This window comes from Natator depressus, chromosome 14 (assembly GCF_965152275.1).
Source record: "Natator depressus isolate rNatDep1 chromosome 14, rNatDep2.hap1, whole genome shotgun sequence".
NCBI lineage: Eukaryota > Metazoa > Chordata > Testudines > Cheloniidae > Natator > Natator depressus.
Genome location: NC_134247.1, coordinates 16,716,002 through 16,728,192, shown reverse-complemented (window position 1 = coordinate 16,728,192; position 12,191 = coordinate 16,716,002). Strand labels below are relative to the sequence as shown.

The 12,191-nt window shown below is 48.5% G+C and overlaps 1 protein-coding gene across 1 annotated transcript in view; it reads left to right on the top strand.

Annotated features, from left to right (window-relative positions):
• The first annotated feature begins 7,823 nt into the window (after window positions 1–7,823).
• The window catches only part of ST6GALNAC2 (ST6 N-acetylgalactosaminide alpha-2,6-sialyltransferase 2), a 30,517-nt gene continuing 26,149 nt past the window's right edge, over window positions 7,824–12,191 (top strand). Inside the window, exon 1 of the mRNA XM_074972119.1 lies at window positions 7,824–7,995. Within this exon, the coding sequence (XP_074828220.1) occupies window positions 7,886–7,995 (110 nt within the window). The 5' untranslated portion in view covers window positions 7,824–7,885. The remainder of the gene's footprint in view (window positions 7,996–12,191) is intronic.

The following is a 12,191-nucleotide window of genomic DNA, read 5'->3' as shown; positions in this document are numbered from 1 at the left end:
TGTCCCTGAATCCATAATGTCTGGTCACTTTGGTAAAAAGCCACCCCAGAAAGCTAGGGAACCAACCCAAACACAGACTTGATGTTTCATCCAGCCAAAAAGCCAGCAATCAGTACAGGTCCTTGGAACACATGGGAGCTCTTATTAGCAGTCAGCGTTTTACATGTGCTGATGACTGCCAGATCTCTGTGACCCATAATCATCCCTTCATTATTATTCATCTTGCAGTAGCACCGAAAGCCCCAGCTGAGATGGAATGGAGCCCTGGAATCCACTCCCTCCCAACTAGCTTTCAGTTCCGGCTGGTGTTTTGCAGGATGCTTCTGCCCATAAATGCATGCCCCTTTTCTGGTGGGTGAGCTGGCAAGGGGCTGTTAGACACATCTTGCCCTGTTTGTGCTCCTCATGTGTGCTATTGAGGGGCCTTGCATAAGCCTCCCGGGACATCTGCTATCGAATCTGTCAGTATGCTGCAGCATTGCCTTCGTGAGCACCATATGCTCTGCTTTCTACAACAAGGCTGACAGAACACAAGCTCCATCGCTCCAGATTTTGATCTGGAGGGAGATTTCCTCATGCCAAATTTTCTGCAGTTGGCTGAATGCACCTCTTGCCTCTGCTGAACAAACTGGATCGACACACAGTCCTCTGGGTGATGTATGGAGATCACCTTCCCCCAGCGTGATGACGCGTCACCGTGCAGCATGCGAATTCAGAGCTTTCCAGCAGCAATTTGCTACCAACAGCCACAAGATGCAAAATGTTCTTGTTTTTCTCTCTCTAGCAACGTCACTGGCTTTGTTTCCAATAAAAAGTCATGGACAAAAACGAGACTCTCTATTTTTTATCTCGATTTCTTCTTCCTGGATTAATTTTTATGTAGCAACTTCAGTATTAAGAGACTAGTGCTCAAAATTTTACACTTATTCAGCTCCTAGATAAACATCACTTAATTTCTGGACACTGGCGAAATGCATCCTAGCCCAAAAGAAGTAGTAATCCAGGAGGAAAACAGCGAGTATCATTTTTACCCAAGGCTATGTCATTTCCTAGACCTAAGTCCTAACAAAGTCCACACAATTACTTGGAACAGGCTGCATAAACCAAGCTCTGTTAACAAACAAACAGGGAGCTGCCAGATTGACAATCTGACGAGAGTGCGTAGGGCTCAGGGAACGAATGTTCCATTTGCAGACACATGAAAATAGGGGGTTCCAAACTGCTTCAGGGTACATTAAGAAAAGGAAAAGGGGTACTTGTGGCACCTTAGAGACTAACCAATTTATTTGAGCATGAGCTTTCGTGAGCTACAGCTCAGTTGTTTAAAAATGTAACAGTCTCCAATATTCAATTAACCAAAAACTTGTTTTCAAAGAATATCAGGATTTACTGTGCAACAACTTGCAATCGCCCTCTTCCTGTGCATTCAAGTGGGAGCTGGATTCCCTCTGACTCCTGCTCAACTTCTCCAACCTGGAGCTCCTGCTGGGCAGGATCAGTAAAATGATACTATCCACTGAGAGAACTGATCACAGTTATGGGGATCATGAAAGGCTGTCAGGGATTGCTAGAAACTCTATTGAAAATGCACCTCTTATACGATGGGCCTGATTCTCCTGGCACACCTGCTTTATAGTGATGTAACTCCATTGACATCCTGATTTATTCTTGCATAACGGAAAGGAGAATCGGACCATATACCTATCTAGAAAATATATAATTAACTATGCAAGGTATTCCTTAATCCCTGTAATTTTCCTCCATGTTTCAGAGTAATGCATTCTGCCTTCAATGGATTGCTGCATTCTCGTTGCTCTGTATGAACTCCTTCTCATAAGTTCAAAAACATCAACAAACACAAGCTCTACATAACTTTTTATGAGTGTTCCATCAGATATCGAGGCACCGTTCTAAGTATAGGGCTTGAATCTGCCTCTTTGTCATCTCCCAGGCATGCATACAAACATCTGGGTAATTTCTCTGCTGCATAAGTCTCATATGGCATCTAGCCCCTTTGTAAGGTTTCTCTGCTCCCTCAACTCTTGGTTTCTCAGGAACGCAGTAGCATCTTGTGACTCTCCATAAAGCTGCCCATCCGTGCTGTGCAAAGCTCTCACGTAGTCAACAAAGCAAAGCAACATCATGATGCAGCTGCTATATCACCAATAGTGAATGGATGAGGGTGTGTGCGTGTGAGCATGTGTGTCAATGATTGTGTGCATCAAAGAGGTAAGTGTGCACATGTGTGTATTGGGATGTTCAGTGTGGTTGCTTGTGTTATGGATGGTAGCGCATGGATTGAATGTTTCTGGAGAGTTTGTGGAGTATCTGTATGTTTACTAAAAAACAACAACGAGGAGTCCTTGTGGCACCTTAGAGACTAACAAATTTATTTGGGCATAAGCTTTCGTGGGCTAAAACCCACTTCATCAGATGCATGGAGTGGAAAATACAGTAGGGAGGTATAAATACACAGCACATGAAAAGATGGGAGTTGCCTTAGCAAGTGGGGCACCCAATCTTTTTGAAGACCGTGACTTTTATTTTTGCAAAATAATTGTTGTTGCTTTTATTTTTGTTGACATTTTTCATTGATTGTTTATCGTTTCCCATTTTCAAAATAAGTCATTTTCAAAATTGGATTTGTATAATTGAAAAATTAAATTCCACAGTGGCCAAAAAATTCACTTGTAAGATATTTCTTATTTTGACAATGGAAACCAACAAATTATAAATGAAAATGTTTGATTTGATAAAAATTTATGACAAAAATCGTGATACATTTTTGGATACAAAAAATTTTGAAAAATGAAAAAGTATTTAAACATTTTTCTTGACTTTACTTTTCATATTTTGACTAGCTTTAATCAGAGCATGAGGATGTGAATGTGTGTTGTGCATTGAGGAAGTATCTGTGGATGTGTATATTTGCAGGTATGTGTATGAGTGTCAAGGAGAGTTTTGGTTGCTGTTCCTAGATCCGTGTATGTGGGAAATGGCTTATATAAATTTGTGAGAAGAGTGTACGTGTGAATATGAAGCTCTACCTTTTAGTGTATTTTAAATACCAGCATGCACATGGAGAGTGCATATGCACAGGGCTGCTGGAACAATTTTTGTAGTGGGGGTGCTGTGAGCCACTGAACTAAACTAAAACCTGTATATAATGTAAACCATTTCAAGTCAGGGGGTGCTGCAGGACCCCACACAACCTTAGTTCCAGCACCTATTCATATGCATGAGAAAGACTGCAGGTGCATTTGGGAGAAAGTCTCTATGAGCGTTTGTGGGTATTTCTAGGTTTAAATAACAGCAGGTGATGAGAAAAGGAGTACTTGTGGCACCTTAGAGACTAACTCCTTTCCTTTTTATGGATACAGACTAACACGGCTGCTACTCTGAAGCAGGTGATGAGTGGCAAAGACAAAATTTAGGATGTGTGCACAGGTCATAGAATCATAGAAGATTAGGGTTGGAAGAGACCTCAGGAGGTCATCTAGTCCAATCCCCTGCTCAAAGCAGGACCAACACCAACTAAATCATCCCAGCCAGGGCTTTGTCAAGCCGGGCCTTAAAAACCTCTAAGGATGGAGATTCCACCACTCTCCTAGTGAAACAGCGTTTCCTAATATCCAACCTAGACCTCCCCCACTGCAACTTGAGACCATTGCTTCTTGTTCTGTCATCTGCCACCACTGAGAACAGTCTAGCTCCATGCTCTTTGGAACCCCCCTTCAGGTAGTTAAAGGCTGCTATCAAATCCCTCCTCACTCTTCTCTTCTGCAGACTAAATAACCCCAGTTCCCTCAGCCTCTCCTTCTAAGTCATGTGTCCCAGCCCCCTAATCATTTTGGTTTCCCTCCGCTGGACTCTCTCCAATCTGTTCACATCCCTTCTGTAGTGGAGGGACCAAAACTGGACATAATACTCCAGGTGTGGCTTCACCAGTGCCGAATAGAGGGGAATAATCACTTCCCTCGATCTGCTGGCAATGCTCCTACTAATATAGCCCAATATGCCATTGGCCTTCTTGGCAACAAGGGCACACTGTTGACTCATATCCAGCTTCTCATCCACTGTAATCCTCAAGTCCTTTTCTGCAAAACTGCTGCTTAGCCAGTTGGTCCCCAGCCTGTAGCGGTGCATGGGATTCTTCCTTCCTAATTGCAGGACTCTGCACTTGTCCTTGTTGAACCTCATCAGATTTCTTTTGGCCCAATCCTCCAATTTGTCAAGGTCACTCTGGACCCTATCCCCCCAGGTTAGTGTCATCTGCAAACTTGCTGAGAGTGTAATTCATCCCATCATCCAGATCATTAATAAAGATGTTGAACAAAACCAGCCCCAGGACTGACCCCTGGGGCAGTCCAACTAGACATCGAGCCGTGGATCACTTCCCATTGAGCCCGACAACCTAGCCAGCTTTCTATCCACCTTATAGTCTATTCATCCAATCCATACTTCTTTAACTTGCTGGCAAGAATACTATGGGAGACCGTATCAAAAGCTTTGCTAAAGTCAAGATATATCACAACCACCACTTTCCCCATATCCTCAGAGCCAGTTATCTCTTCATAGAAGACAATCAGGTTGGTCAGGCATGACTTGTCCTTGGTGAATCCATGTTGACTGCTCCTGATCACCTTCCTCTCCTCCAAGTGTTTCAAAATGGATTCCTTGAGGACCTGCTCCATGATTTTGCCGGGGACTGAAGTGAGGCTGACCGGTCTGAAGTTCCTCGGGTTCTCTTTCTTCCGTTTTTTAAATATGGGCACTATATTTGTCTTTTTCCAAACATCCATGACCTCCCCTGATCGCCACAAATTTTCAAAGATAATGGCCAATGGCTCTGCAATCACATCAGCCAACTTCCTCAGGTGTCAGTGTGTTTATATGCATCTGTGTAAATGTATACACAATGATGACATAGCTGCCTGCCTCAAATAGTTACAAGACAATGGACAACCCTCAGATATCATCACCCCAAACACATCGCCAAACTCATCCACTTCATCCTCACCCATTACAATTTTACATTCAAACAACAAACACCTTTGTCCAAACCATGGGACCAGCCATGAGTGCTAGGATGGCTCCCCCACATGCCAACTTCTAAATAGGCCTCCCTGAAGAAGAATTTCTGGACAAATGCACAATGAAACCTATGATATACCTGAGATACATCGATGATATTTTCATCCTCTGGACAGATGACTTCAGCTGCCTCATAGATTTCCACCACAACGTCAACAACCACCACTCATCCATTAAACTCTCTCTGGAAAACTCCCAAACCAGCATCAACGTCCTGGACACCATAATCAGCTTCAACAAAGGAACGCTACAAACAATGATATTCATGGATCACCACACCTACCTTCATAGATCCAGTAACCACCCTAAACACACCAAGAAATCTATTATCGACAGCCAGGCACGCAGATACTACAGGATATGCTCTGAGGAAAAAGTGGGGGAAATACACCATAGTGCACTCAAAACTGCTCTCACCAAACAAGGACATTCCACCAGAGGAGTACATCACATCATGGAACAGGCCAGCCAAATACCCCAAGAGAACCTGCTTCAATACAGAAATAAAACCCCGTCTGACCTCAACCCACTGCTTGTTACCTACCACCACCCCTACCACACTGAATCCATATGGAGTATCATCAAACAACTACAACGCGTACTCGATGGGGACCCCATCCTGAAATAAATCTTTCCTGAACCCCCTCTTCTGGCCTACAAACAACCCCCCCCCAACCTTATCATCAGAAGCAATCTCCCCACAGATCAGGACACACCAACTCAAAGGGGCACCAGACTCTGCCAGAACAACAGATGCAAAACCTGCAGACATCTCCACTATTACAATGATCAACACTCCCCACAGCATACCTTGCAAGATCCCTCATCCCTGGGTCCTATATCTGCCTATCACAACATGGGGCGTACCTTATCCAGTGCACTAAATGCCCCAATAACAACTATGTAGGTGAAACGAGACAATCACAACACTTTCAAATGAACTCACTGAGGAAAATGATAAAACACCCTGTCACCTGTGGGTTAATACTTGTCACAAAGCGATCTCTCTATCTGCCCTATTATGCCTCTTCCTCAAAGGAAACCTGCACACCACTTTCAAAAGATCAGCTTGGGCATACGCACCGACTTCCCTTCTAGCCGGGGGGTGCTCGACCCCACCTTCACACCAGGCCCTGCCCCCACACCACCCCTTCCTCCAAGCCCCTGCCCCTTCCCACCCTGTCCTGCCTCTTCCCCACCTCCTCCTCTGAGCACGCCCCATCCCCGCTCTTCCCCCTCCCTCCCAGAGCTACCTACAAGCCATGAAACAGCGGCTCCTGTTCCCAGCAGGCGGGAGGCGCTGGGAGGGAGGGGGAGGAGTTGGTCAACAGGGCCATGGGCAGGTGAGAGACGCTGGTGGGCAGGGGGAGCTTGGCTGCTGGTGCTTAGCACCCTCTAATTTTTCTCTGTGGGGCCAGCACCCACAGCGCCGGCACCTATAAGCCTGGGAGCTTAAATCCATAACTTTGCTAGATACTAAAAATCATGGTCTTAAAAAACACTGGATTTATGGTTTATTACAACAATCTGTAATCCACTAACTCCTCTTTTTGTCCTGTGACTACAGGGGTGTTAATGGGCCACTTCACCGCAAATTGTCCCTTAGAATATGTGCTAACTACTTATGCTAAACAATCTGTTCAATCTTGTATTTCTCTGTGATGCTCTTAGGGCTTGTCGACACTTACAACACTGCACCGGTGCAGCTGTGCCTCTGTAGCGCTTAGTGAAGACACTACCTATGCCAAAGGGAGAACTTCTCCTGTCGGTGTAGGTACTCCACCTCCTGGAGAGGCAGTAGCTATGTCTGCAGGAGAAGCCCCCCGATCGACATAGTGCTGTCTACACTGGGGGTTAGGCTGGTCTAACTATGTCACTCAGGGGTGTGGATTTTCTGCACCCCTTCTTCTTAGCATATGTGCAACATGCCTCAGCTGGCACGTCACCAGGATTCATCACCGAATTTGGTCTGCTGGTTGGATCATTAGCTTCCCCAGCCTGGCTACTGATGGGGAGTGTGACGTGAACGCTTACCGATATAAGTCTGCAGTGTAGACCAGGGCTTGGTACCTTTCCCAGACCTGGAGAAGAGCTCTGTGTAGCTCCAAAGCTTCTCTCTCTCACCAACAGAAGTTGGTCCAAGAAAAGATCTTACCTCACCCATCCTGTCTCTCTCTATGTCTACACTAGAGACACCCCTGAGTGGGTGAGCCTGGGTATGTGACACTGGGCGCCTGCCAGGCTAGATTCTGAGCTCACGGACCCCAGCGCCCACTTCCAAGGATTGGCTAGGGGAGCTGGGAGCAGCGGGGTTACTCTGGGTGTCCTGGAGATCCGTCTGGCCCTGGGCCCGGCCCCGAGAGTGCAACCCTGGTGTGCCTTGGCGTAGGCTCGAGAGGCTGCTGGATTTGCTGCACAGTTGTAAGAAGCAGCCTCGGGGGAGGGGGGGGGCCGAAAATGGCATCTCCTCCCTCCCTCCGGACCCGCTGGCCACCTGGCTCCCAATTCGAAGCGCTTTCATCGCTCAGCGAGCCCCGCGCCGCCGCGCCGTGCCGCCTCCCCCGCCGGAGGGACCCCGAGAGCGGCAGGGCAGGAGGGGCCGGGGCGGGGCCGAAGCGAGCGGCCGGGCTGGGCGCGCACCGGGAGAAGCAGCCGCCCGGGAGCTGGGCGCGTTCGGGTGCCCGCCTCGCTCCACGCCCGCCGGCGGCCGGAGTTTGCGCTCCGGGGGCTGGGGGCGAGGCTCGGCGGCGCGGCGCGGCTCTGCCCGGCGCCCCAGGCTGCTCGCCCCGGGATGGGGGCTCCGCGATGGGCGCGGCTCTGCCTCCTGCTCCTGGCGGCGGTAACGCTGTGGGTGCTCCTGTGTGGGCACGACCGAGACGCGCAGGCTCCCCCGAAGCCCAGGTAAGGCGAAGGCGGCGGCGGCGGCGGCGGCGCGGGGGGGGTTGGAGCTCACAGCGGACGGGAAGAGACAGTTCCGGAGAACTTCTGGCTACAACATCGTGTCCTGCGGTAGGCAGCCGCGCAACACATGCTCTGCGGCGGGGCTGGGGCAGCGGACTTGCACACAGAGCGAAGGACGGACGGACAGACAGACAGACACACACGCACAGAGCAAAGAACACACACATGGAGCGAAGGGAGGAAGACAGATACATATAATGGACAGACACACACACACACAGCAAAGAACAGACAGACAGACACAGTGAAGGACAGACAGCTAAGGAGTAAGGACACACACACACACAGGGAGCAAAGGACGGACAGATAGACACATATAGTGAAGGACAGACAGACACGCACACGGAGTGAAAGACAGACACACACATGGAGCAAAGGATGGACACACAGAGAGCAAAAGGCACACACGGAGACAACAGAGTGGAAAACACCACCCTGGAGAGTGAGGCAGGCAGCAAAGGGCAGGAGAGAAGAGGGGCATTTTAATCTGGGTCTCAGGGGGCTGGGAGTAAAAGAAGACAGGGAATGTTAAGTGCATAGGGATAAGCCAGGCTTCTGGCTGCCCTTAGCTTTCTGTCAAGCCTCGGGATGTTTTGGCCAAGGGCTGTGTAATGTGCTGCACAGAGGTCTCTCTCTGGGCCCAAACCTGCAAGGTGCGGAGAGCCCTGCATTTACATTGGTTTACATGCTCGAGCCCCACATGCACACAGCGCTAGAGCTTCAGCTGGTGTAAATCAGCATAGCTCCAGTGACCTAGCCTAGAGATACACGGATTTACTTACCCCCGCTGCAGATCTGGACCCTGAACTTCAATGGGCTGAGGCTGATTCATCCCAGCTGGAGATGCAGCCCTCTGAATTCAATAGAGCAGTGCTGATATACACCCGCTGGAGGCCTGGCTCCCAGCACTTTGAAGGTACCTATGGCACCTTGTGATCACTGACCTGCAGTGATTCCCAGCACCTGCAAAACTTCATGGACACCATTTCCTAATCTCCTGGGATCAGCCCTGCTCAGCTGCCAGGCCCTGAAAGGACCCTAGGAGGGTTCCATCCACTGCCGACTCAGATTGTGAAAATGTTGAAGTAGCTTGTAATGTAGTGGCCATGCATGTGGGAGGCAAGTTTCGCTGCAGGGCATTTTGCTTCCAGGGGCATAATCCATCCTGCTTTGCTGGGAGGATCACATAGCTTGTGCAGTATTTGCACTTGCATTTACCTTTAGGAGCATTGCTCACCTCTGTACCACGCAGCCTTAGGTCAAGTAGATGGATGTAAAGAGCGTGGATGTAACAAGCAACTCAGGGTGATGGTTTTTACTGTATCAGCCTGCAAAGTGAGTCTGTGATTGGTACTGGTGCCGGCATCTTTCTGTGCTATATGTAAATACAGTAACAACAAGGAGTCCGATAGCACCTTAAAGACTAACAGATTTATTTGGGCATTTATTTGTTTTTGTGGATACAGTCTAACACGGTTACCCCCTGATGTAAAGACAGTGGGAATCACCCAGCTGTAGGGACTGGGGATTCATTTGGATATTACTGTGGATCTCAGACATGATCCACACCCTCCCTCCTTTCTAGCCGTCATCTAGCAAAGCTTTGCTAAATTCTCCGTCCCTAATATGCATTTCTACTCCTGTGAATCCTTCTCCTGCTGGGAAGTGGCAGAGCTGGAAACCTCTTTACCTCTGCTGCTCTCTGCAGCCCTGTTTAAAGGTGAAGCAGCAGTGAACAAGTTGTGGGACAGCCACACACTTCCTGTGTCTGCACTGAACAACAACATCTAGTAATCAGGAGGGAAGAAGGAGAAAACTTGGCTCTCATATAGAGCTTTTCATCCTACAGAGTGCTGTAGAAAGTGTTATTGTCCCCATTGTATGGATGGGGAAACAGAGGCATAGCGAGGTGAAATGATTTGCCCAAGATCCCACATAGCAGGATCAGTGTCAGAGCTGGGAAGAGAAATCAAGACTCCTGACCCCCAGTCCAGTGCCATAGCCACTGGACAAAGCTGCTTCCGGGGGGCAGTGGGGATGCTAAAAAGGAGGAATATATTAGTAAAATCAAAATCCTAATCCCAAAACAAGGTTCAAGTGCCAGCCTGGGTCATTAACCCCCATACATTCTAAACAAAACAGCAACACCTGCCACCCCATATTAAATCAAAAGCCCTAACCCTAAATCCAAACGATACAATCAGAGACATGGAACCAAATTCCTTATCTCTGTGCACTCCATTGGATTGTAATTACTTCCCTTGAATCATAAACCTAAGTCAATCTGTATCTGACCTCAAGGCCATTTCTATAGCCGGGGCTGTGTTGTGTTTGTTTGGTCTGTACAGCCAAGCGCCAGGCCCACAGAACTCAATCCCAGTTTAAAGCAAGCATGCTGTTCCTGCACTACCTACAAGATTGGGAGATGAGCTTGCTGCCTTGCTTCATTTTATAGGTAGCTGAATTTCACTGTTGTCTCATGTTTAGTGTGTAGTTTGGGACCCTTCCAGATAAGAGTGCTCCATACATGTAAGCCGTACCTATGTACATGCCCACTTTTCAGCTCCATGAGTCTGATTCTCCAGTGCTTTTGCACAGCTGATCACACCTGTGCAAAGTGGATGTAAAATGCCACACTATCCAAATATGATGCTCCAGAGCTACGCGCATGAGCTGCTACTTCTTGAGCTCAAGCTCCTTGACTACTTGTTACAGTGCAATCCTCTGGCTTGGCACGGAGGGGGACCTGTAACACACACACACACTCACTCACCCATGGGTGACAGTTGCACAGGGTGTAAAGCAGTGCAGAATCTCATATGCCAAAGTCCGTAGGATTTCATGGAACATAAAGGCCTGGCTCCTAATTTTCTTTCCAAATGATGTACTTAGAAATGTCCGGTGTTGGCAGGATGGGAATGATTAACCTTGTCATTAATTATTAGCACATAGGAAAAGATGGTTGACATTTCCATAGCTCCGTCTGCCCTTTTCCACCAGTCTGATCCTGTAAGGGGTGGGCAGCTGTCGGAGGGAGTGCCACATCTCGCAGCAGGTGCTCAGCACTTTGCAGAGCAAGGCCTTTTTCAGAAGGCCCTGCTTCGGCTCCCTCTCCTGTGGATTTGCTTAGCCCCTGAATGTGCGCTTAAGGCAGCGGAGTTCCACTGTGGGCTCACAAGTGAGTTATCTACAGGGAATGCGATGGGGAAATGAGCCATTGGAAATACCATCTTTTTAGATTCCAGAGCTATTAAGACAACCCACCTGCACGCTTTGGGGACACTGAAGGGTCCCAGGAAGGGTTGCCAGCAGCCACAAGGTCAGAGTAGTGCTTTGGTGCATCACGTGGTGACGTCATGACTTTTCAACGTGATGCCCTGACAGGGAATCTGGAGTGGCTGCAGCTCCTGGCAGGCCTTGCAATGCCCTGATGTTACTGCTTTAGGTCATGGCTTCGCTCCGTGATCATTTAGCTCAGCAGAAACGTGCAAGGAAGTGACCTGCCGGCAGAGGGGTGCGTGCATGTGAGGCATCACATCACACAGGAAGGCACCCTGGCAATACAGGGCCTGAGGAGATCCTGGAATGCCTTAGGGTTTGACAAGCTCTGAATAAAATACATCGGGCTTGAGGCTGAGATTTTCAAACAAGCCTAAGGGAGTTAGGCCCCCAAATCCCACTGGAATTCAGTGAGAGTCAGGTTCCTAATTCCCTAGGCAGCCTCACTGCCCCTGCCAAACCTACTCTTCTTATTGGGGGCAGCATTTTAACAAACGGCTACTCCACCAGTAAATACCTCGAATTTAAAGTGGCCCAGAACCACCTGTCTTTCCAGGAATGCACCAGGGGCCTGATCCAAAGCCCACTGAAGACAGTGGAAAGGCTCCCATTGACTTCAGTAGCCTTCGGTTTAGGCCCTGATTGAGTAATCCCTCCCGATGCTCTTGCAGTGAAGTGGGTGCGGTTCCTCGCCTGAGGGAGGGGGCAGGGTCTGTTCTAAGAATCAGGTCTTAGCTGTCATGTGGGAGGGCTCTGTTGCTCCAGCTAGAGATGAAGGACCCAGGTTCAGGATTGACCCACAGCTTTTGGGGTAGTAGCAACCCCAAGGGGGGGATGGGATGACTCCTTCCTAAGCT